Below are 20,609 nucleotides of genomic sequence, written 5' to 3'. Positions count from 1 at the left end.
TCTGGGGGAAGGGCCAGTGACCTAACCACTCCAAGGCAGGTATCCATTGGCCCAGGGGGCTTGTCACTCCCCAGGGCTGGATTGGGGAGGGAGGATTGGCTGAGCCCACGGTTGACCGTCCTTTGGGGAAGTGTTTGAAGGGTGTGCCCTGGAACAGCCAGGGAAGAAGAGTCAGACCCATTCCAAAGCAAAGTGGTAGAGCAAAGTGGGGAAACTGGCTGAAGAAGAACCCCATCCTCTAGTTAAAAGCAACCCTGGAGTTGGAGGGTGCAAAGGATCTTAGTCATCTAGTGGCAAACCTTGTCTGCTCCCCATCAGAGCTTGGTATTCATCCAATGCACAGAGCCCTACCGTCCTACTTCTCCCATTTAGAAGAAGAAGAAGAATTGGTTTTTATATGCTGACTTTCTCTCCCATTTAAGGAAGACTCAAACCGGCTTACAATCACCTTCCCCTCCCCTCCCCACAACAGACACCCTGTGAGGTAGGTGAGGCTGAGAGAGCTGTGACTAGCCCAAGGTCACCCAGCTGGCTTTGTGTGTGGGAATGGGGAAACAAATCCAGTTCACCAGATTAGCCTCTGCCACTCATGTGGAGGAGTGGGGAATCAAACCTGGTTCTCCAGATTGGAGTCCATCGCTCCAAGCCACCGCTCTTAACCACTACACCACACTGGCTCCCACGACTCCCACACTTCTCCACAATTCTGACTGGCCTTCATGTTAGCGTGTCTGAACATCTTTCTGTTGGAAATCCTTTGGGGCAGATTTAAGAACACCCCTGTCTGCAATCGGACTTGCCCATGTTCGCAGAACCTACCAGAGACAATAACCTGCATGCTGCTCTGTTGTGTCTATTATGAGTCTCAACGGGAAGCTCATATTGAACCGCTGACAAAAGATATATCTCTCTGCAAAAGACAAAGTGGCTTTCCTTTTGGCTGATTGGCACTCTTGTACCACGGAGAAGGTAGAAAAGTTTCTTTTAGCTGCCATGAGAATTCGAGAAACTAAGCGGACCTTACCTGATAGCTACCATGAATGAATTTTATTGGTTGTGTGTACTAGATATCCATTTTATGCGATTGTCATTGTAATCAATATGCCAATAAAGGCGTTGAATGAAAAAAATGAGTTGGAGGGTGAGACTCAGACCTGACGGCAGCAGAACCTGACACCAAGTTTTCCCAGATCCTAATCTGACACCTTAACCACTACACAATGGTCATTTATGTAGGGGACAATTGCATTTGGTTTGCTGCAGTTTTCTGCTCCGAATTCTCAAACATCATATGCATGAGAGTTCCCCTCCCCAACTCCGACCCTGCTTAGCTTCCAAGATCGGAGGAGCTCAGGCTAGCCTGGGCTATCCAGATCAGGGCAAGGAGCACGCTTAGGCCTTCTCTACTGGGTAAAATGAATGTTGAAAGGTGAAAAAGGCAAGGAAGCAGTATGAGTGTGTAGAAGGTGAGGGGCACAAGTGTGTGTCCCCCCTCCCCCCGTGCTCCTCAGGCCTTCCACAGTTCCTTGTGGATACCTAATTCTTATAAGGAAACATGGTGGCCAGGATGGTGCTTCTGGCAGCTTTCTGTGATCCATTGAAGAAGAGGGGATTGTGGAATTGGGAGAGTCAAAGAGATGTGCGGAGGTCCTGCAGGGGTGGGGGTTAACAAAGGGAGCTCTGCATAATTTAAGATCCCCCCCCCCCGTCAACACTGGGTTGGAAATTTGATTGAATATAAATGAAAGCTCAGGATTGCATGAGAGATGTTGCCCCTCCTCCCCAAGCCACCAGGTATTCTGACAAAAAGCGAACTAGGGCATCAAAGTGTGATGTGGTCATGACATCTTAAATTTTATCACTCGTGTGGCATTTTTCACCAAACCTGAACACAGCTTTAAATTTAGCCAGACTTTTTCCCGAGGAGATTATTTGGTCCTAGATTTTGGGAAGAGGATGTTAAACTTTTGAATGCTTTCTCCCTGCTTTGTGTACTTCTGAATGTTGTTATATTCTGGCACCGTCTAGTGGTAAATAATCAGAGCAGAGATCCCCACGGGGAGGTTCCACAAGCCTGATGCTGTCTTAAGGGGCTCAGTAGCTTGCAAAGCTAAAAGTGATTCTGTGCTGTTTATTTATTATGATTTATTTATTATGATTTATTATGATAGTCTGTTTGACTGTCCCAGGCTTCTGTGGCAGAATAGAGATTCGAATCTGGGTCTTCCAGATCCTAGTCCAACACTCTAACCACTATACCATGGTGGCTTTCTAGAGAGATAGATCGAATCTATATTTTAGAAAGAATTCCTCCCAAGGCAAAAATATGTCGGTATACGGAGTTGTTTTGGTTGATCCTGGTCAGTATTGTCTACTCTGCACAATTTCCGGCATTGAAAAGTCTTTCTGGTACTGGAGATCTTTTTAATTGGAGATGCCAGCAAGTGAACTTGGCGCCTTCTCTGCACTTGCTCTGACACCGAGTTATAAACCCAGCTCTTCATTATATATTCTTTCTGAGATAGCCTCAGACAAAGGTGGGACAGAAATCTAAACTTTCCCCCTCTCTTTGTTTTAGGAGCCGCAAGATTCAGATACGAAACATCCCCCCTCAGCTACGATGGGAGGTAAGTGAGGTAACTGGAAAGTCTGTGGTCTAAAATATGCTTGTATCTTAGAAACCTACACTTATATGTAAAACAACCCGTGATATTTTGAGAAAGGGTGTGTGGGCTGAGGCAGAGCAGAGAGAGGGGTGGACATAGCGTTGCCATTTGCCCCCTGGAGGCAACTGGTGTGGGGTGTGGGGGACTTGCTAGATGTAAAAGGGATGCCAGTGTCAACATGTTGACGTCACTTCTGGAAGTGACTATGTCGCTGGGGATGCTCTGGTATTTAAACAAAAACTGTAGTTTTTTGGCCAAATACCAGAGTTTTGGCCAAATACCAGAGCGTCCCCACGGTCATTGGCAACGTGATGACATCACTTCCTGAAGCAATGTCAGCACTGGCCTTTACTTGCAGCTAGTAAGTCCCACCGCCGGCTGGTTGAACGGTGCCTTAGGGAGGGAGCTTGGAGCGGGGAATCCCCCGCCCCCGGCAGCAGGATGGCAGTCCTAGGTGGAAACTTCCCCCTTTGTATGTCCTACTCTGGCTGTGCATCTGCTGGGTCTGGAGCCAGCTCCTCAGAAAGCTGGTCTCTCTGTGGTGTATCTCAATAGAAATGAGTTTTACAGGCACCTATCATTGCCACGCTTTTCAACATAGCCGCCCTCCCAGTAGCAGGAGTCAGTGCTGGGGGAAGTCCTTTGCCTCTGTGCCCTGTTTGTTGGTCCTCTGTAGTAACTGGTTGGCCACTGTATGAGAAAGGATTTTGATCTTCTAGATGGACATGAGCATATAAGAAGAGCCCTGCTGGATCAGACCAGTGGTCCATCTAGTCCCATCATCCTGTTTCACACAGTGGCCAACCAGCTCCTCTGGAGGTCCAACACCATGGCATAGAGGCTGAGGCCTTTCCCTGGTGTTGCTCCTGGCACTGGTATTCAGAGGTTTACTGCCTCTGAACGTGGAGGTTCCCTTAAGTCACCATGGCTAGTAGCCACTGTTAGATCTATCCTCCTTGGACCTGTCTAATCCCCATTTTAAAGCTTCTTATGCCTTTGGCCAGCAGACCATTGGTCTGATCCAGCAGGGCTGGATCTTATGTGTGTCGGGGAGGTAGTTGCGAATTTCCTGCATTGTGCAGGGGGTTGGACTAGATGAGCCTGGTGGTCCCTTCCAACTCTATGATTTTATGTTTGTAGGTTCTTATTCTTGAGCATCCTTGCAGTGCAGTTGCTGAAGCAGAGTCTCAGCTGAAGTGGGTTTTTTTTTATTTGAACAATTTTTGTGTATAATGTCCATTCATCAAGGGAAAAATGCAGTGGTGTCTGCTATTTATAACTTTATCAGGCAAGAATATTCAGAGTAACACGATTTCTCTATCCCCCCCCCCCTTTTAAACATTTGGTTAGGTCCTGGATGGTTTGCTAGCTCAGTATGGCACTGTGGAAAACTGTGAACAAGGTAAGATTCCTTGGGAATGTTTAGAAAATATATCGGAGTAGGTCTTGAAGCAAAATACAGGAGCTGGACCACTGAATCCCAACCAAGGGTGTTGTCACTGGCCCCATCCAGATGTCAGAAGATACTTCCATTTGTTTGTAATGGGCCCAAACTGAAGCAGTTTTTGGGCTCCCGTATATCCTTCCTCTTCCATCATTCCTTCCCCTCTTCCATACAGAGTACTGAGTTCCTGTTTGGGGAAGCCTTTAATCAAATGTGATTATAAAAAATTGTATCCCACCCCTCAAGCCCAAAAGTTCTTGGGGCAGCCATGACCTGCAATTCCTCCATTAGAAAGGCAGTTTGCAGTATAGGGGATGGTAGAAGAAGAAGAGTTGGTTTTTATATGCCAGCTTTCTCTACCACTTAAGGTCGAATCAAACTGGCCTGCAATGACCTTCCCTTCCTCTCCCCACAACAGACACCCTGTGAGGTAGGTGGGGCTGAGAGAGCTCTGAGAGAACTGTGACTAGCCCAAGGTCACCTGGCTGGCTTCGTGTGGAAGAGTGAGGAAACCAACCCAGTTCACTAGATTAGTGGAAGAGAGGGGAAGAGCGGGGAATCAACCCAGTTCTCCAGATTAATGTCCACCTTTCCAAACCACTGCTCTTAACCACTATACCACTCTGGCTCCTGTTTCTCCCTCCCGTTATGTGTGTGTGTGTAAAGTGCCTTCAAGTTGCAGCCGACTTATGGCAACCCCTTTTTGGGGTTTTCATGGCAAGAGACTAAGAGAGGTGGTTTGCCAGTGCTTTCCTCTGCACAGCAACCCTGGTATTCCTTGGTGGTCTCCCATCCAAATACTAACCAGGGCTGACCCTGCTTAGCTTCTGAGATCTGACGAGATCAGGCTAGCCTGGGCCTTACCTTACTCCATATGCTGTTTTTGAGCATCCACTGACCTCACCCCCTCAACACACACACACTACCTTTATTTTCCTCCCAGTGATGGAGACAGGAAGTGAAGCGAATGCTGCGCTCCAGTTCTATTGGATTGCCCTTTCCCCTTTCAGGCCGTGCCCTCCCACGGGAGAGGGGGACGATTTCTGCTCCAATATTGCTGGTGTCCCAAGAGACTTTATCTCCTCACTCCTATTTTCTTTGGTTGAACTGTGCATTCTATTTTTAAAAAACTTTTTTTTGCTGGTTTGATGATATGAGTATTATTATTATGGATTGATTTTTAATAGCACACTTTTTTCATTGCTGTCTTAATTAGCGTGCTGGTTTTAAATGTTTTATACAGTTTTAATATTATTGCTGGGTGTTGTTGGGGTTTTGGTAAAGTGCTCTGTTGAGATTTCATTTGGGTTTGAAGCTTATTGTTGAGTTCTTTTTGTAGCTATGGGGTGATTTTTTGAATAGTTTTTGTTTTTATTGTGTTAAGGCGGCCTTCCGGTTCATAAGCCGTATTGAGAGCCCGTATGGGCGGGAAAGTGCGGGATATAAATTTAAAATAAATAAATAAGTGCGTCATAATGAATACATCTGTCAATAAGCTCCATTTGAATTTAACTTGGATTTCTTTTTCTTTGTGTCAGTGAATACCGACAGCGAGACAGCAGTTGTCAATGTCACATACTCCAACCGGGAGCAAACCAGACAGTAAGTTGGGAAAGCTTGCAATTGTATACGGTGATTTAGTTTTATTTTTTATCTTTGTATGTGTGTATAGCCTGATCTCGTCAGATCTCAGAAGCTAAGCAGGGTCAGCCCTGGTTAGTATTTGGATGGGAGACTACCAAGGAATACTAGGGTTGCTGTGCAGAGGAAGGCACTGGCAAGCCACCTCTGTTAGTCTCTTGCCATGAAAACCCCAAAAGGGGTCGCCATAAGTCAGCTGCGACTTGACGGCATTTTACACACACACACACACACACACACCCTGCTTTACTTCTCACTGGGGACCCCCAAATGGCTTGCAACACTGTTATCCCTGCCTCCACTTTATCCTCACAACGAACAACCCTGCAAGGTAGGTTAGGCTGAGGGAGCGGCTGTTCCAAGGTCACCCAGAACACTTCTGTGGCAGGGTTGGAGCTCCACAGCAAGGCCACCTCCCCATCCTGAGGAAGCTGAGTGTGTTGACTCCACCACCGCGTGCCTAGATGGGGAGACATAGAGTTGCAAGAGGCTGCTTGGAGCATTGGTACCTTGCATCTGCCGTTATGTGGGTGGATTGTCCCATAGGTGGCATCTGCCTGCTGAAATGTGGAACCGGCCCCTGGTAGGAAACCCCAGGTTGTTCAGGTACCTAGGGAGCTGTTCCTGTTGACAGCAGAGGATAGGGCTTGCAATAATGGGTTTAAATTGTGGGCAGAAAGGTACTAGCTGGATATCAGGGGGGGAAACTGCCTAGGGAGGTGGTGAGTTCCCTCTCACTGGCAGTCTTTAAGCAGCGGCTGGACAAACACTTGTTAGGGATGCTCTAGGTTGATCCTGCATTAAGCAGGGGGTTGGACTAGATGGCCTGTGTGGCCCCTTCCAGCTCTAGGATTCTATGATTCTAGATATTTGATGTGGGTACTTATGGCAGTGAAGTCTGCCATATGCTGTGTGCATGTGTGTGGCACCTAGAACTGTTACATTTGATTCTTAATTGGGGTTTGCCAGTTCAGAGTCTCATTAAAAAGAATTATCGGGTTACTTACCAACAAAGATAGCATGATGGGTTCCTACCTGAAAGCTGTGTCTCTCTCGCCTCCAACCATAACAAGATGTGTAGAAGTAATGGAAAGGGCAGCATTCAAGTTACTAGTATTACAGGTAGCCCCTTTATATGGGATGATTGAATCAGGTTGTCCCATGATGGGGTCTTGCTCATGCCAACATCTCCATCTATAGACAACTTCTGGGAACTGCAGTCCAGTCTCATATCACTCCAGCGGTGCTGTCGTGATTTGGCTAAGCGGAGAGCCAGCTGCTGGGTAGTGGTTTAGAGCACAGGTTCCCAAACTTTGTGAGTCATGGAGGACTTTTGAGGAGAGAACTTCATCACGGAGCACTAATTTTCACCTAGCCCCTATATACTAAACCAAATGACAATGGTATTTTTCTTTTCAATCTCTTCATGGAGCACTAGGAGATGTTTTGCGGCGCACCCAACTGCTCCACGGAGCACAGTTTGAGAACCTCTGGTTTAGAGGATCAGACTGTGTGTGTGTGTGTGTGTGTGTGTGTGTGTGTGTGTGTGTGTAAAGTGCGGTCAAGTCGCAGCCGACTTATGGCGACCCCTTTTGGGGTTTTCATGGCAAGAGTCTAACAAAGGTGGTTTGCCAGTGCCTTCCTCTGCACAGCAACCCTGGTATTCCTTGGTGGTCTCCCATCCAAATACTAACCAGGGCTGACCCTGCTTAGCTTCTGAGATCTGATGAGATCAGGCTAGCCTGGGCCATCCAGGTCAGGGCAGAGGATCAGACTAGGATCTGGGAATACCTGCCATGGAAGCTTACTGAGGGACCTTGGGCCAGAGGAGAACAAAGTAGGCTGCTCTGGGGTCCCATTTGGGGGGAAAGGCAGGGGAACATAAGAACGTAAGAAAAGCCATACTCGATAAGACCATCAAGTCCAGCAGTCTGTTCACACAGTGGCCAACCAGGTTCCTCTAGGAAGCCCACAAACAAGACGACTGCAGGAGCTATTATAAATGAAGTCGAATAAAATGAAGTCAAACAAATAAGGTCATACGGAACATTTAGGTGTTGGGTTTGCTTCTGCTTAGGGCGCAAAATGGCCGCAAAATATAGCCTGCTGCTTAGTAACGCTATAAATTTATAAATGCTAAACATAAAAAAATTATTAATTGATTTCTATCCCCGGCCAAAGCTGGGCTCAGGGCGGCTCGCATCATTAAAATATAACAATATAATACTAGTATCAAAACCATAAAATACAACAATTTAAAAATTATTAAAATCACATCCAAATTAATCAAAGATGAAACGGTGCACCACAGTATGGGTCACATGAACACATGAAGCTGCCTTATATTCAATCAGTCTCTTGGTCCATCAAAGTCAGTATTGTCTACTTAGGCTGGCAGCTGCTCTCCAGGGTCTCAGGCAGAGGCCTTTCACATCACCTACTTGCCTAGTCCCTTCAACTGGAGATGCCGGGGACTGAACCTGGGACCTTCTACATGCCAAACAGATGCTCTACCACTGAGCCACAGCCCCTCCCCGAACCTGGTAACACAGTCAGAGCTCCCAATTTAGTTGATAATAGCCTAGAAAAGGGGGGAAAGGGAGGCCAGCTCAGATGAAAACCGTTGCTGTCCTAAACTATAGGCTTGGCAGAAATGTATCAACTTAATTGATTAGGGAAATGAAGTAAATAAATATATTTTAGACTGTGACCCATCCTGAACCATCTGTAGCTGGTAAACTAGAATTATAGAGTTGGAAGGAGCCATACAAGCCATCTAGTCCAACCCCCCTGCTCAATGCAGGATCAGCCTAAAGCATCCCTGACAAGTGTTTGTCCAGCCTCTGCTTAAAGACTGCCAGCGATCATGATCATGGACATAATATGTGAGATGCACCTAAGCAATTTATCTGTGTTTCTATCCCCCTCCCGCTGCCATTTTGTTTTCTGCCTTTCTCTCCAGAGCCATCATGAAACTTAATGGACACCAGCTGGAAAACCATGCGCTGAAGGTCTCCTACATCCCTGACGAACAGACCGTGCAAGGCGCGGAGAACGGGCGTCGAGGAGGCTTTGGGACGCGGGGTGCCCCGAGACAGGGTTCCCCTGTAGCTTCGGGAGCGCCTGTGAAACAGCAGCCAGTAGACATCCCCCTCCGACTTCTTGTCCCCACCCAGTACGTGGGAGCCATCATCGGCAAAGAAGGCGCCACCATTCGCAACATAACCAAGCAGACGCAGTCCAAGTAAGGCTACAGCTGCTTAGCAAGCCTTCCTGTTTGCAGCTTGGAAGGTCTCCACAGCTTAGGATGAGCAGTTGCAAAATCAGTGGGGGCAGACAGAGGGCCTCAGAGAACAGATCCAAAGGCAGCCCTACAATACGGTGATTTCCCCCCCCCCCCCCCAGGAAGCCAATTTTTGTTAAGGGTAGAAGAGAGGGTGGTGTATGTTCTCCCCTTCCTTTGTCACAACAAGCCTGTGAGGTATGGAAGTTGAAAAAGTAAATGACCTGCCCAAGGTCACCCGGCAAGCTTCCATGGCAGAGTGGGAATTCAAACCTGGATCTCCCAGCTCGACACTGTAACATCTACACTACATTGACATGCAAATGTATAGACTCCATTTTCTATCCCCCCTAACTGCAGTGGCGTTCAACAATGCTGAACGCAGTAGAATACCAGTAATATACTAAAAATGCTAATTAAAATCACAGGAAAAATATGCCGGAAAAGGAGCGACCAGGTAAGTTTTTTGAGGGCCAGAGTGATGTAGTGGTTGTGTTAGGTCTGGGGAGACCCAGTTTCCCATGAAAATGACTGGGTGACCCTGAACAACAGACAACCAGAAATGGTGACTGAACTCACAGGAACACATGAAGCTGCCTTCTACTGAATCAGACCATCAAGGCCCATCAAAGTCAGTACTGTGTACTCAGACCGGCAGCGGCTCTCCAGGGTCTCAGGCGGAGGTCTTTCACATCACCTACTTGCCTGGTTCCTTTAACTGGAGATGCCGGGGATTGAACCTGGGACCTTCTGCATGCCAAGCAGATGCTCTACCACTGAGCTATGGCCCTTCTCCCGTAAGAAGAAAGACTCTCACAAGAATTTGGGCAATAGTGTGTCCACCTTAGTGTGTCATCTTGAAGAGGCCAGGGGTGGGGTTGAGGGGCACTCTTTCCCTCACAATCGGGCAACTGGCAGATAGGTGGGAAATTACCTTTGGTCACCACATTATATAACCAGCCCTGAAGGGGAGCGAAGGATTTGAGGTTTCTCTCTAGCTGTCAGGCTTCTGACTCTCTGTCATTGACTATGAATGTTTTCGAGTTTCTGTATCCAAGCAGCTCTTCTTTATCCTCCCCATCCTGCACAGAATCGATGTGCACCGGAAGGAAAATGCAGGGGCAGCCGAGAAAGCCATCAGCATCCATTCGACTCCTGAGGGGTGCTCCGCAGCTTGCAAGATGATCTTGGAAATTATGCAGAAGGAGGCGAAAGATACCAAGACGTAAGGGCGGGCTGTTGTTGGTCTGACCTTGGAGGGAAAAGGCCTGCTTCCCCCACTCCCTCAAGCAGTCAGAGTGTCCAGGTCATTGGTTTATTAAAACACAGATGAATTCCAGTACTGTCTACTCTGACTGGCTGCAGTTTCCTGGAAGTTCAGGCATGGGTCTTTACTTGACAGTTTCAGTGGGAGATGGCAGGAATTGAACCTGGGACTTTGGGCATGTTACGTTATGCCCCCTTTTTATTTCCTCAGCTGATGTTTCATGGCCAAGACTGGCAGGGCAGAGGCCAAGAGGGGTTCTCATCTGATATAGTGGCTTCTCTGAAGCAAATGCCTGTATTTGCATTCTCTTCTCCTTGCTGTTACCCCTTCAGGAAGGAAGGGAGGGAGGGAGAGTCCCTGCCCCAAGATGTGGTGATGGCTGCCAACTTGGAAGGCTTTAAGAGGGGAGTGGACATGTTCATGGAGGAGAGGGCTATTCATGGCTACTAGTTAAAATGGCTACTAGTCATGATGCATACCTATTATCTCCAGGATCAGAGGAGCATGCCTATTATATTAGGAGCTGTGGAACACAGGCAGGATGGTGCTGCTGCAGTCGTCTTGTTTGGGGGCTTCCTAGAGGCACCTGGTTGGCCACTGTGTGAACAGACTGCTGGACTTGATGGGCCTTGGTCTGATCCACCATGGTCTTTCTTATGTTCTTATGTAAGTCTGTTTACAAAATGAAGATTGCCCAATGATTTTTTCCAAAGGCCTAGTGGGTGAGGGGGAAAAGGGGTGAATAAGCTGGGAAAGCTGGAGGCAGCTGCAGTGGGATGGGGTGAGGGTCTTTCAGCAGATCTGCAGAAAGAGAAATGTCACCTTGATTACCTTGTAAGGGCCAACCCCTGCTGTGTAAATCTATTGGCACGGGTGGAGACCTTCCTCCCTCTAATCACGTGATAGCTGTTTTTGAATCAGAAGCAAACGCCCCTCCCCTTGGCCTGTGCCCATTCTGCACCCGGAAGAGGCCACACCGTTCGGGGCTCGCTCTTCCTGCAAGTAAACCGAGGCTTAACAGGGGGGCCCCAAACTGGCCAGCAGCGGAGCAGGATACGCTGGTCCATGACAACCCTCTTAATGTATTTTTTTCCCTCTCAAGTGCTGATGAAGTGCCCCTGAAAATCCTGGCCCATAACAACTTTGTGGGACGGCTGATCGGCAAAGAGGGCCGAAACCTGAAGAAGGTGGAGCAGGACACAGAGACAAAGATCACCATCTCTTCGTAAGGCTGTTAATTTCTTCCACCACAACCCACATTCAGTCTCGCTCGCCTTGTGGGGCGCGGCAAGCCCCCTCCTTCTCCTTCCCTGTGCTCACTATGAGTGAGAATATGCCATAGGACCCGGGCATCCTGAGTTCAAGTCCCTATCCTTCCATGAAGTTCACTGGATGACCTTGAAATACTTATGCTGCTTTCACACTTTAGGGGTCATTTGCATCTGGATTTTCCTGTGCAAAACAGGAAAATCCACTTGCCAACAGTTGCTATAGTGCATTGAAAGTGCGTTATCCAACATGTGTGAAAGCAGCGTTGCTCTCTCCCAGCCTAACCTAAGCTCACAGGGTTGTTGTGAGGACAAAATGGAGCTCCCTGAACAAATGAAGCTACCTTACTACCTTACTGGAGGGTGTGTGAGACAGTGCTTTTTAGAGGGACTTTTGGGTCATAAATTGTTGGACTTGACACATCATCTCTTGGCGTGCAGCAGCTGTTTTTGCCCCGTAAACTGTAAGAGTTGTTTCTGAGTGAGAAGTATGGTTCTGTTGTTTGGAATTAGTCGATTGTCAGTCCCTTTGAAGGAAGGAACAGCAGGCAGTATAACTCTTTGAACTGATAAATAAATAAGTGCTTTTGATGGTCCCTCTTGGCCCTCCACAGTCTGCAGGACTTGACCCTATACAACCCCGAAAGGACCATCACTGTGAAAGGCTCCATTGAGAACTGCTGCAAGGCAGAGCAGGAGATCATGAAGAAAGTGAGGGAGGCCTACGAGAATGATGTGGCGGCTATGAGCGTGAGTGTATTCATGACAAATGTCTTTCTTTCCATCCCTCTGCCCTGGGACCGAGACATAGAACTTTTCTGCATTCTCATTTTTCTTCCTTGAGTTCCTGTTTCTTCTGGGGCAGGGAGTGTGTCTACGTTTCAGACATGTTTTGCTCCCTCTAGTGGTCAATTTGATATAACACAAGATTAAATCTGGCATAAATACCTGCAGTTTAAATCTGCAGGGAGATACCCTGGACTTAAACTTGTTTTATATCGAATCGACCACTAGAGGGAGCAAAACACATGTGGAACTGACCCCCCTCCCAAGAAACAAAAACTTTAAAGCGAGGAAAATTGTAATGTGGCAAACCACCTCTGAACGTCTCTTGCCTTGAAAACCCTACGGGGTTGCCATAAGTCAGTAGTGACTTGACAGCAAGATCTCTCTCACACACACACTGCTGTAAACAACTTTTGTTTACTAAGGTAAAAGCAAAGGCACCCTGTGTTGATAGGTCACAAGAAAAATGTAACATTGGTACATTTATTATTATATTATGTCCCATCTGATTATACTTCTCTCTTTCATTTAGCTGCAGTCACATCTGATCCCTGGTCTCAACCTAGCTGCCGTCGGCCTCTTTCCGGCCTCTTCCAACGCTGTGCCACCACCTCCAAGTAGCGTCTCTGGAGCCGCCCCTTATAGTTCTTTTTTGGTAGGGAGACATCCTAGACCCTGCTATCATGTGGGAGACTAGTTACCACTCTTTTTTGTTTTGCTACTTTCCACATTTTTCATGTTTCTTTTATGGCATTTTTATGCTGTCTGCTATTTTGGGTGGAGGGAGGGATGGGGGAAATCCCTTCTCAAAGGAAACTAACATGTCAGGGGAAAGGATAGGCTAAATACTTCTCCTTGACATCAGATTTTCAATGTGATGGATTTGTTTTTTTATATGGATCAGCATCCAGTTATACAAGCCTCCCTCTTAGTCAGTAGTGATGGAGTCCAAACCACAGATTTATCACCTCACGTTGTTTGTTTAGAGCCAGGCCAGAGGCCTTCTCTAAGGTTGCTAGGCTGAGCCTGGCAACCGTTGGGAGGGTTGGGGGCAGGGATGGGAAGGGGGGTGCGACATCGCTGATATCACCACATCGGCGTGGTGTAGTGGTTAAGAGCAGTGGTTTGGAGCGGTGGAGTCTGATCTGGAGAACCAGGTTTGATTCCCCACTCCTCCACATGAGCGGCGGAGGCTAATCTGGTGAACTGGATTGGTTTCCCCGCTCCTGCACACGAAGCCAGCTGGGCAACCATGGGCTAGTCACAGCTCTCTCAGCCCCACCTACCTCACAGGTTGTCTGTTGTGGGGAGGGGAAGGGAAGGTGATTGTAAGCCGGTTTGATTCTGCCTTAAATGGTAGAGAAAGTTGGCATATAAAAACCAACTCTTCTTCTTCATCATCATCATCAACACTTCTAGGGAAAACTCAGAAGACGTAGAGTAGCTCTAGGAATTGCTGGAAACTTTGTGGTAAAACAGCCTGGCAGCCCTACTTTTCTCACAGTTGGCAGAGTGTACATAAATGTTCTGTAACATTAGAGCAACTCAGCTAGTAGGCAGGGTTGAATGACGGGCAGCCGTTTTTTTACTCTGTTAAATATCCTGTTGTGCTGTTCAGTTGGACTCATTGACTGATCAGCAACCACCAAAACCTTCTCTTGGCAGCCTCCTGAGCAAGAGACAGTGCACGTCTTCATCCCTGCGCAGGCTGTGGGGGCGATCATCGGCAAGAAAGGACAACATATCAAACAGCTCTCCAGATTTGCAAGTGCCTCAATCAAGGTTCTTGTTTCTTTTCTGCCTCTTGAACACCTTTGTCGTTGCCGTTGCTTGGATCCAGCTTTTCTGTTCATCTCATATGATGACTTCTGTCCACACACGGGTCCTCCAATCCTTAGCGTAGCTTTCTCATTGGTCCAAAGGGACCCTTTATCACATTTTCACCAGTGGAAAACCTGGTAGTATCCCATCTTGTATACCTCTCCTGTCCTTTCACTGGAGCTTATCCCAGAGAACTTCCTGGCAGATATTCTTCCTTTCTAGCCATACATGTTTATGGAGCACCTTCTTCCAAGGAGCTCAGGGCACCATACATGGTCCTAGCCTGTTTTACTGTATGGTTGGCTGGGTTGGGAGAGATCAGTGACAGTCCCTGTGCACCAGCTACAGTCTTCAGGCAGCCGTCTGTTGGCTATTACCACTTACGGTTGCCCATCTGTCATTGACCAGAATCCGGGCTGTTGTTGCTCCTACTTTGTGGAATGACCATATGCTCTTGTAGTGTCCATTTTATTGTGTAATTCGTGCCGTCCTTTTAGATCCCTTTCTCTCAAATCATGTAGATCAAGCTGATGATAGTAAGATCAAATAGTAAGATCCTCCCAAGCTTCTGAGACTATTGAATCTGTGGCTAAATTTTTTTGATGAAATTGTTAAGAGGCGGAGGTTCAATGATGTTTAGAGGGTTGGTTTTATTTAATTGACTGCTTGGTGGTATGCCAATAAAGCTATTGAAATTTGGAATGGGTTCCTTGAAGAGGTGAGGGGAGCCCCTTCCTTGGAGATCTAGAGGAGGGGCTGCAAGGCTTGCTTGTTTGCTAGGACTCTTGAGGGGGTTTGAACCTACCTCATATGTTTCAAAGGGTAGCTGTGTTGGTCTGCAGTAGAACAGTTAAATTTGAGTCCAGTAGCACCTTAGGGACCAACAAGTGAGTTTCAGCAGCAGACTAGGGATTCAAACATGTGTCTCCCAGATCCTAGTCTGAAACTCTAAGCACTGCGTTGGCTTTCATGTGTGCCTGCTGTTGGAACAGTAACAAGCAGCCAGGCTTGGGTGAGTCATGCAAGTGGCTACAAGCCACCCACTGGCTGCTGCTGGGTCTGGACCCAACAAGTCTTTCCCCAAAGGCCAAAACAGTCTGGGAAATGACCCACTCCATCTTCCTGCCTTTTCCTGACAGGCTTGTATACCGTTGCCTAGCAACAGCCATTGAATGCATCTTTCATAAAGCTACAGGTGCTCTTTTTATCATTGGGGGGGTTAATCCCCCACTGTATTTTTTTAAAAAGGTTTTTCTGCAAACATGGGGCTTTTCTCAGGTTTATAGAAAGACCTTTCTTGTCTCAGGTCTTGCTGTCCATGGCTCCAATCTCCAGATTTAAGTATCCATAATAAGATGCATTAGATGCAATTAGATACATTGATGGGTTTTCTTTTGTGACCCAGCTCAGAGCAGCCACCCCAGTCCTCTCCCCCCCCCCACCAAAGTGGATTTTGCCCTCTGGTTAGATTCTCAGTGAATCAATTTGCCTCACGTGGTTCTCTCTTGTGTGTTCCAGATTGCACCTCCAGAGACGCCGGATTCAAAAGTGCGGATGGTGATCATCACTGGACCTCCAGAAGCCCAGTTCAAGGTTTGCTTCCTCCATGTTAACCTGCATGAATCTTTGCCAAAATTTCATTGCTCATAAAGTTGGGAATTGGTTTCTTATTTGTGTGTGTGTGTGTGTGTGTGTGTGTGTGTGAAAATTATGCTTTTTGCTTCAGAAGAATAGTATACAGGTTAAGTTGAACAGTTCATTAATTGACCAAAAGTCATATGAACAAATACAGCTTTTTAATTGAGTGAACACCCTGACTGTTCTTGTTACTAATTATAATTATACTACTGTTAATCTGTCTTGAGTCCTAGTAAGAAAGGCGGACTGTAAATAACGTAAGTAAAATAAATGTAATAAAATAGTACTACTACCACATCTTCATTAATCTCCGTGGTGCTTTGCAGAGTAACATAAGCAAAGTGAGAAAAGTCCCTGTCCCAAGGAGATTATAATCTCCCTCTCAAGCTTGGGGAGACCAACAGAAGGAGAGGTGGGCAGTTTTTGAATGTTTTGGCTTTAAAGCATAGCCGGTCCTGGGTCGTTTGAATAGAGCAAGACCAGGAAGAGTAAATTGTGGAGTTGAATAACTTGCTGGTTTGTTTACTCTGCAGGCTCAAGGACGGATTTATGGCAAGCTTAAAGAGGAGAACTTTTTTGGGCCCAAAGAAGAAGTGAAGCTAGAGACGCACATCCGAGTCCCGGCCTCAGCTGCCGGGAGAGTCATTGGCAAAGGAGGCAAAACGGTGAGTTGAAGATTTGGTGTGTCAAAGGCCATCTTGGAAACTCGGGCAGCTGGTATTATTTATTCATTTGTTTCATTTAGATCCTCCACTTTTCTTGCCTGTGGGGACCCAAAGCAGCTCACATCTAGGAAGCCCACAAACAAGACGACTGCAGCAGCACCATCCTGCCTGTGTTCCACAGCACCTAATATAATAGGCATGCTCCTCTGATCCTGGCAAGAATAGGTGGCTGCCAGCTTGGAGGGCTTTAAGAGGGGAGTGGACATATTCATGGAGGAGAGGGGTATTCATGGCTTTTAGTTAGAATGGATACTAGTCATGCTGCATACCTATTCTCTCTAGTATCAGAGGAGCATGCCTATTGTTTTGGGTGCGGTGGAACACAGTCAGGATGGTGCTGCTGCACTCGTCTTGTTTGTGGCTTCCTGGAGGCACCTGGTTGGCCACTGTGTGAACAGACTGCTGGACTTGATGGGCCTTGGTCTTGATCCAGCAGGGCTTTTCTTATGTTCTTATGTTAGGTATGCATCATGACTCTTATCCATTTTTACTAATAGCCATGAATACCCCTCTCCTCCATGAAAATGCCCACTCCCCTCTTAAAGCCCTCCAAGTTGGCAGCCATCACCACATCCTGGAGCAGGGAGTTTCACAATTTAACTATGTGTTGTGTGAAGAAATACTTCCTTTTATCTATTTTGAATCACCCTCGAGCTTCAGCAGATGACCCCTCATTCTAGTATTATAAGAGAGGGAGAAAAGCTTCTCCCTGTCCACTCTCCATACCATGCATAATTTTATAGACCTCTATCATGTCTCCTCTTAATTCCAAGCTAAACAGCCCTAAGCGTGTGGGTCTTTCTTGTGTTCCGTTCCCCACAGCAGTACTTTCCAACCCGGGGAAATGGATTCCTAAGGTTGGGGGAACTGTGTGGATTAGGAGACCTTTATGTCAGGGAGCTGCACCAAGAAATGAGAAGGGGGTAATCATCCCTCTTTTCCTCTTCCTTCAGCATAGCTGTGCTTATGGAAGAGGGGGCATGCAGTCCTTCCCCAACCCATGTGGCTTTTAGTTCACACGGATCCCCCAATCCCTGGACTCAACTTTCCTGAGGTCAGAAAGGACAGCCAGGGAGTAGAGAAAAAATACACTTTCAACAAGTTTACACAGTATAGAAAAAAGCAAAAAAACAGAAAATAAATCCTGGGCTGATGTCCATCAGATCAAGACCACAGGCAGAGGACCCTTAAACTGTTGACCTTCAGCTCCTGCCCAAGGGATTGCGTCCCAGGATATACCCAGGCCATAAATACTTGCAGCAAGAGAGAGAGAAAACGTTCAGCCTAGATGTTGCAAGCTGATAGCCATCTTCCCTCAATTCTGCCCCATCAGGTGAAGAGAGCTAGATGTGGAACACACGGTCTAGCTGGAATTTCTCCTGGCAAGCCCCATTGAGGTGGGGTTTGGCGGAATAAATGTTGTGTTTGTTTGTTCGTTACAGTTACAGCATTGCTGGTTTCCTACTTGCAGGTCAATGAACTGCAGAACCTGACGGCGGCTGAGGTAGTCGTCCCGCGGGACCAAACCCCTGATGAGAATGAGCAAGTGATTGTTAAAATCATAGGACATTTCTATGCCAGCCAGGTAGGATGTCGAGATCGGTCATTTTTACCAATGGTTGTAGTGAAACGTGGTAAAGAATGACTATATCAAAGGTATTTTTCTAAAACAAACATGATACATGAATTTCCCCCCCACATACCCAAAAGCAGGGTTCTAGCCCTGAAGGTTATGGAGAACAATCCACACAAGTGTAACCCCTTTGCATGAACATATGAATCTTAGAAGTTGGTTAAATGATGCAAAATGAATTCCAGGTGTGCCCATGTACTGTATTTGCATAATTTGGTCTGCTCACAGGATTTTCTGTCATGACTTAGGAAGCACACTTTATAGTGGTTACATCTTAAAACATTTAAGCATCTTGAAACATTGTGCAAAGTGTGATGCTGTGGTTTTGAATCTGGTGCCTTGGCAAAAGTAAGCATGGTTAGTGTCAAATCCCTATAAACAAGGTAGACTGGATTTACTAAAATACACCATGAGCGGGTTGGACAAAAAAACCCTGAACTCACTGCCCCACACACATCTGTGTCCCTCCTTCCAAAACTTTTTAAAAGCAATTGCTATTCATGGCAGGAAGTAAAACCTGCAAGGAGAAAAGGGGTTCAGAGGGAAGCGTGACTGGCAAAGGGTTCCGCTGTTGCCCACCTGCCCTATTTACCCCAGTGCTTTTCCACCCCGGCTCTCTTTATAGGAATCTGATATGACCAACAGGTTTTGCCCTTGAAATTAGAAAAGGACAAGTGGGGACCCATGATACTTGCGGGGGAGTCCCCTCTTGCCCTCTGCACACAGTGCCACTGGTCCCAATACAAATACTGTTATTTTGTTTTAATAACTGTATTACTGAAAAGAAGTCTGTTGACTATATAAATCAAATCAATTTATTACGGTGATTGACTAGCAAAGCAAATATTCAAAAGGATTAACGTTGATTAAAAAGATAAAAATATAGCAGTATATCTGTTCGTAAAATACACTGATTAGAATAAAATGTTTACAATAAAATTAAATATTTATTTAATATTACCCGTGCAGTGATATATTCCACTCCCCTTGTCCGAGTTAGACCAAATACTTCTATGCTTAATACCTAGCCTTGCATATTTGGTGACTTTATAAATTATCTCATTATTCCTGTCTGAGAGTATTTTCATTAGTTGGGTGGATCTTCGACTAGCTGGAAGGCCAGCCGAAATGGGTAGTACAAATTCTTGCCGTATTTGATTGTAAATCCTGCAGTCAATTATCACATGTTCTGTTTTCTCAACACTACCATCCTGACAGATGTACATACGTTCCTGAAAAGGGATCTTTTTATATTTGCCCTCTGTCAGTGCCGATGGGAGAGCGTTATATCGCTTTAAGGTGAAAGCTCCCCTGCATTCTGAGTTATTTATATTGAGTAGGTAAGACATCGGCGACAACCTATTAAGAAAAGTGACATCAAATAATGGATTTTTAATTCTCTTTAGGTCATGCTACCTTTCCAATGTTGACCATATAATAAGGTTTCTTGACTTATAGTTGGTCACAGTGACAAGTATTTATCTGTCAATAGGCAGAATGATTTGGCAGTCTTACCTGGAAGAGAGAAATTTCATCCGCGGCATTAGGCCTTTTCCCCCTTTCTCTCTCTTTCTTGCCAGATGGCACAACGCAAAATACGCGATATCCTCGCTCAGGTGAAACAACAGCATCAGAAGGGACAGAACAGCCAGACGCAAGCACGAAGGAAATAGGAACTTGCTTTACCCCGGGTGCGTGAGAAAGAAAAAGATGGACAAACGGATGACAATGACAACGGATGAAACAAACACCAAGCAGAAAGAGTGACGCGCTGATGCGGAACCCCTAAGAGTGTCTGGGAATCAGTTTACCGTAGGCGGGTATTAGTAACTTTTATGTAGACGGGTGACTTAATGTCTCAAGAGCCAAAGGCAGATATGATTGGCTCCTCAGGCATGCGGTACATAAATATATATATTTGAGGGAGCGAAATTGGATCAGCTGGTAGGGAAAAAAATTCTAATCAGGCCCCAGAATCTGTTTTCAGTTGATTAATGTGTGTGTTTGTGTGAAATTGTCCAGAGGGACAGACAGAGTTCACGCACACAGTTCCCTCTCCTTCCCCCTCCCAAATGCAACTGGATTTTTCTTTACTTGGACAACTGCCTGTCCTCCAGCCAGAGCTGTAATTGTCAGGTGATGGAAACTGAGTGGGAGTAGATTCCCTTGGTGGGGTCCGACACACCTTAGATTCCTACCATTTGGATAGCCAGGTTCCATTTGAGTCCCACTCTTTGGTGACTGTAAAGGTCAGTATGGGGTGGTTGGGGGACACTTTTCCAGAATCTCTTTTCATTTAACTATATCTCCAGAGGGCTGGAGCTAGTTTTAACTGTTTGACCCCAGCTATCTCAGGTGTGGAGCTGCAGGACGAGAACCTTGCTTGGGCTGGCATTTCTGTATTAGGAAAAACAGCCCCAAGTAACCGATTGAATGG

The 20,609-nt window shown here is 46.4% G+C and overlaps 1 protein-coding gene across 1 annotated transcript in view; it reads left to right on the top strand.

Annotated features, from left to right (window-relative positions):
• IGF2BP1 (insulin like growth factor 2 mRNA binding protein 1) overlaps positions 1 to 20,107 on the top strand; it is a 72,001-nt gene extending 51,894 nt beyond the window's left edge. Inside the window, exons 3-15 of the mRNA XM_056863156.1 lie at positions 2,579 to 2,627; positions 4,017 to 4,068; positions 5,649 to 5,712; positions 8,714 to 8,995; positions 10,125 to 10,259; positions 11,404 to 11,526; positions 12,184 to 12,319; positions 12,888 to 13,010; positions 14,021 to 14,137; positions 15,695 to 15,769; positions 16,348 to 16,479; positions 18,011 to 18,124; positions 19,753 to 20,107. Coding sequence (XP_056719134.1) covers positions 2,579 to 2,627; positions 4,017 to 4,068; positions 5,649 to 5,712; positions 8,714 to 8,995; positions 10,125 to 10,259; positions 11,404 to 11,526; positions 12,184 to 12,319; positions 12,888 to 13,010; positions 14,021 to 14,137; positions 15,695 to 15,769; positions 16,348 to 16,479; positions 18,011 to 18,124; positions 19,753 to 19,845 — 1,495 coding nt within the window. The 3' untranslated portion in view covers positions 19,846 to 20,107. The remainder of the gene's footprint in view (positions 1 to 2,578; positions 2,628 to 4,016; positions 4,069 to 5,648; positions 5,713 to 8,713; positions 8,996 to 10,124; positions 10,260 to 11,403; positions 11,527 to 12,183; positions 12,320 to 12,887; positions 13,011 to 14,020; positions 14,138 to 15,694; positions 15,770 to 16,347; positions 16,480 to 18,010; positions 18,125 to 19,752) is intronic.
• Positions 20,108 to 20,609: the final 502 nt, after the last annotated feature.

The sequence above is a fragment of the Euleptes europaea genome, chromosome 18, assembly GCF_029931775.1.
Source record: "Euleptes europaea isolate rEulEur1 chromosome 18, rEulEur1.hap1, whole genome shotgun sequence".
NCBI classification, from domain to species: domain Eukaryota; kingdom Metazoa; phylum Chordata; class Lepidosauria; order Squamata; family Sphaerodactylidae; genus Euleptes; species Euleptes europaea.
The sequence above is the reverse complement of the archived record's forward strand: the minus strand, read 5'-3'. Positions and strand labels throughout refer to the sequence as shown.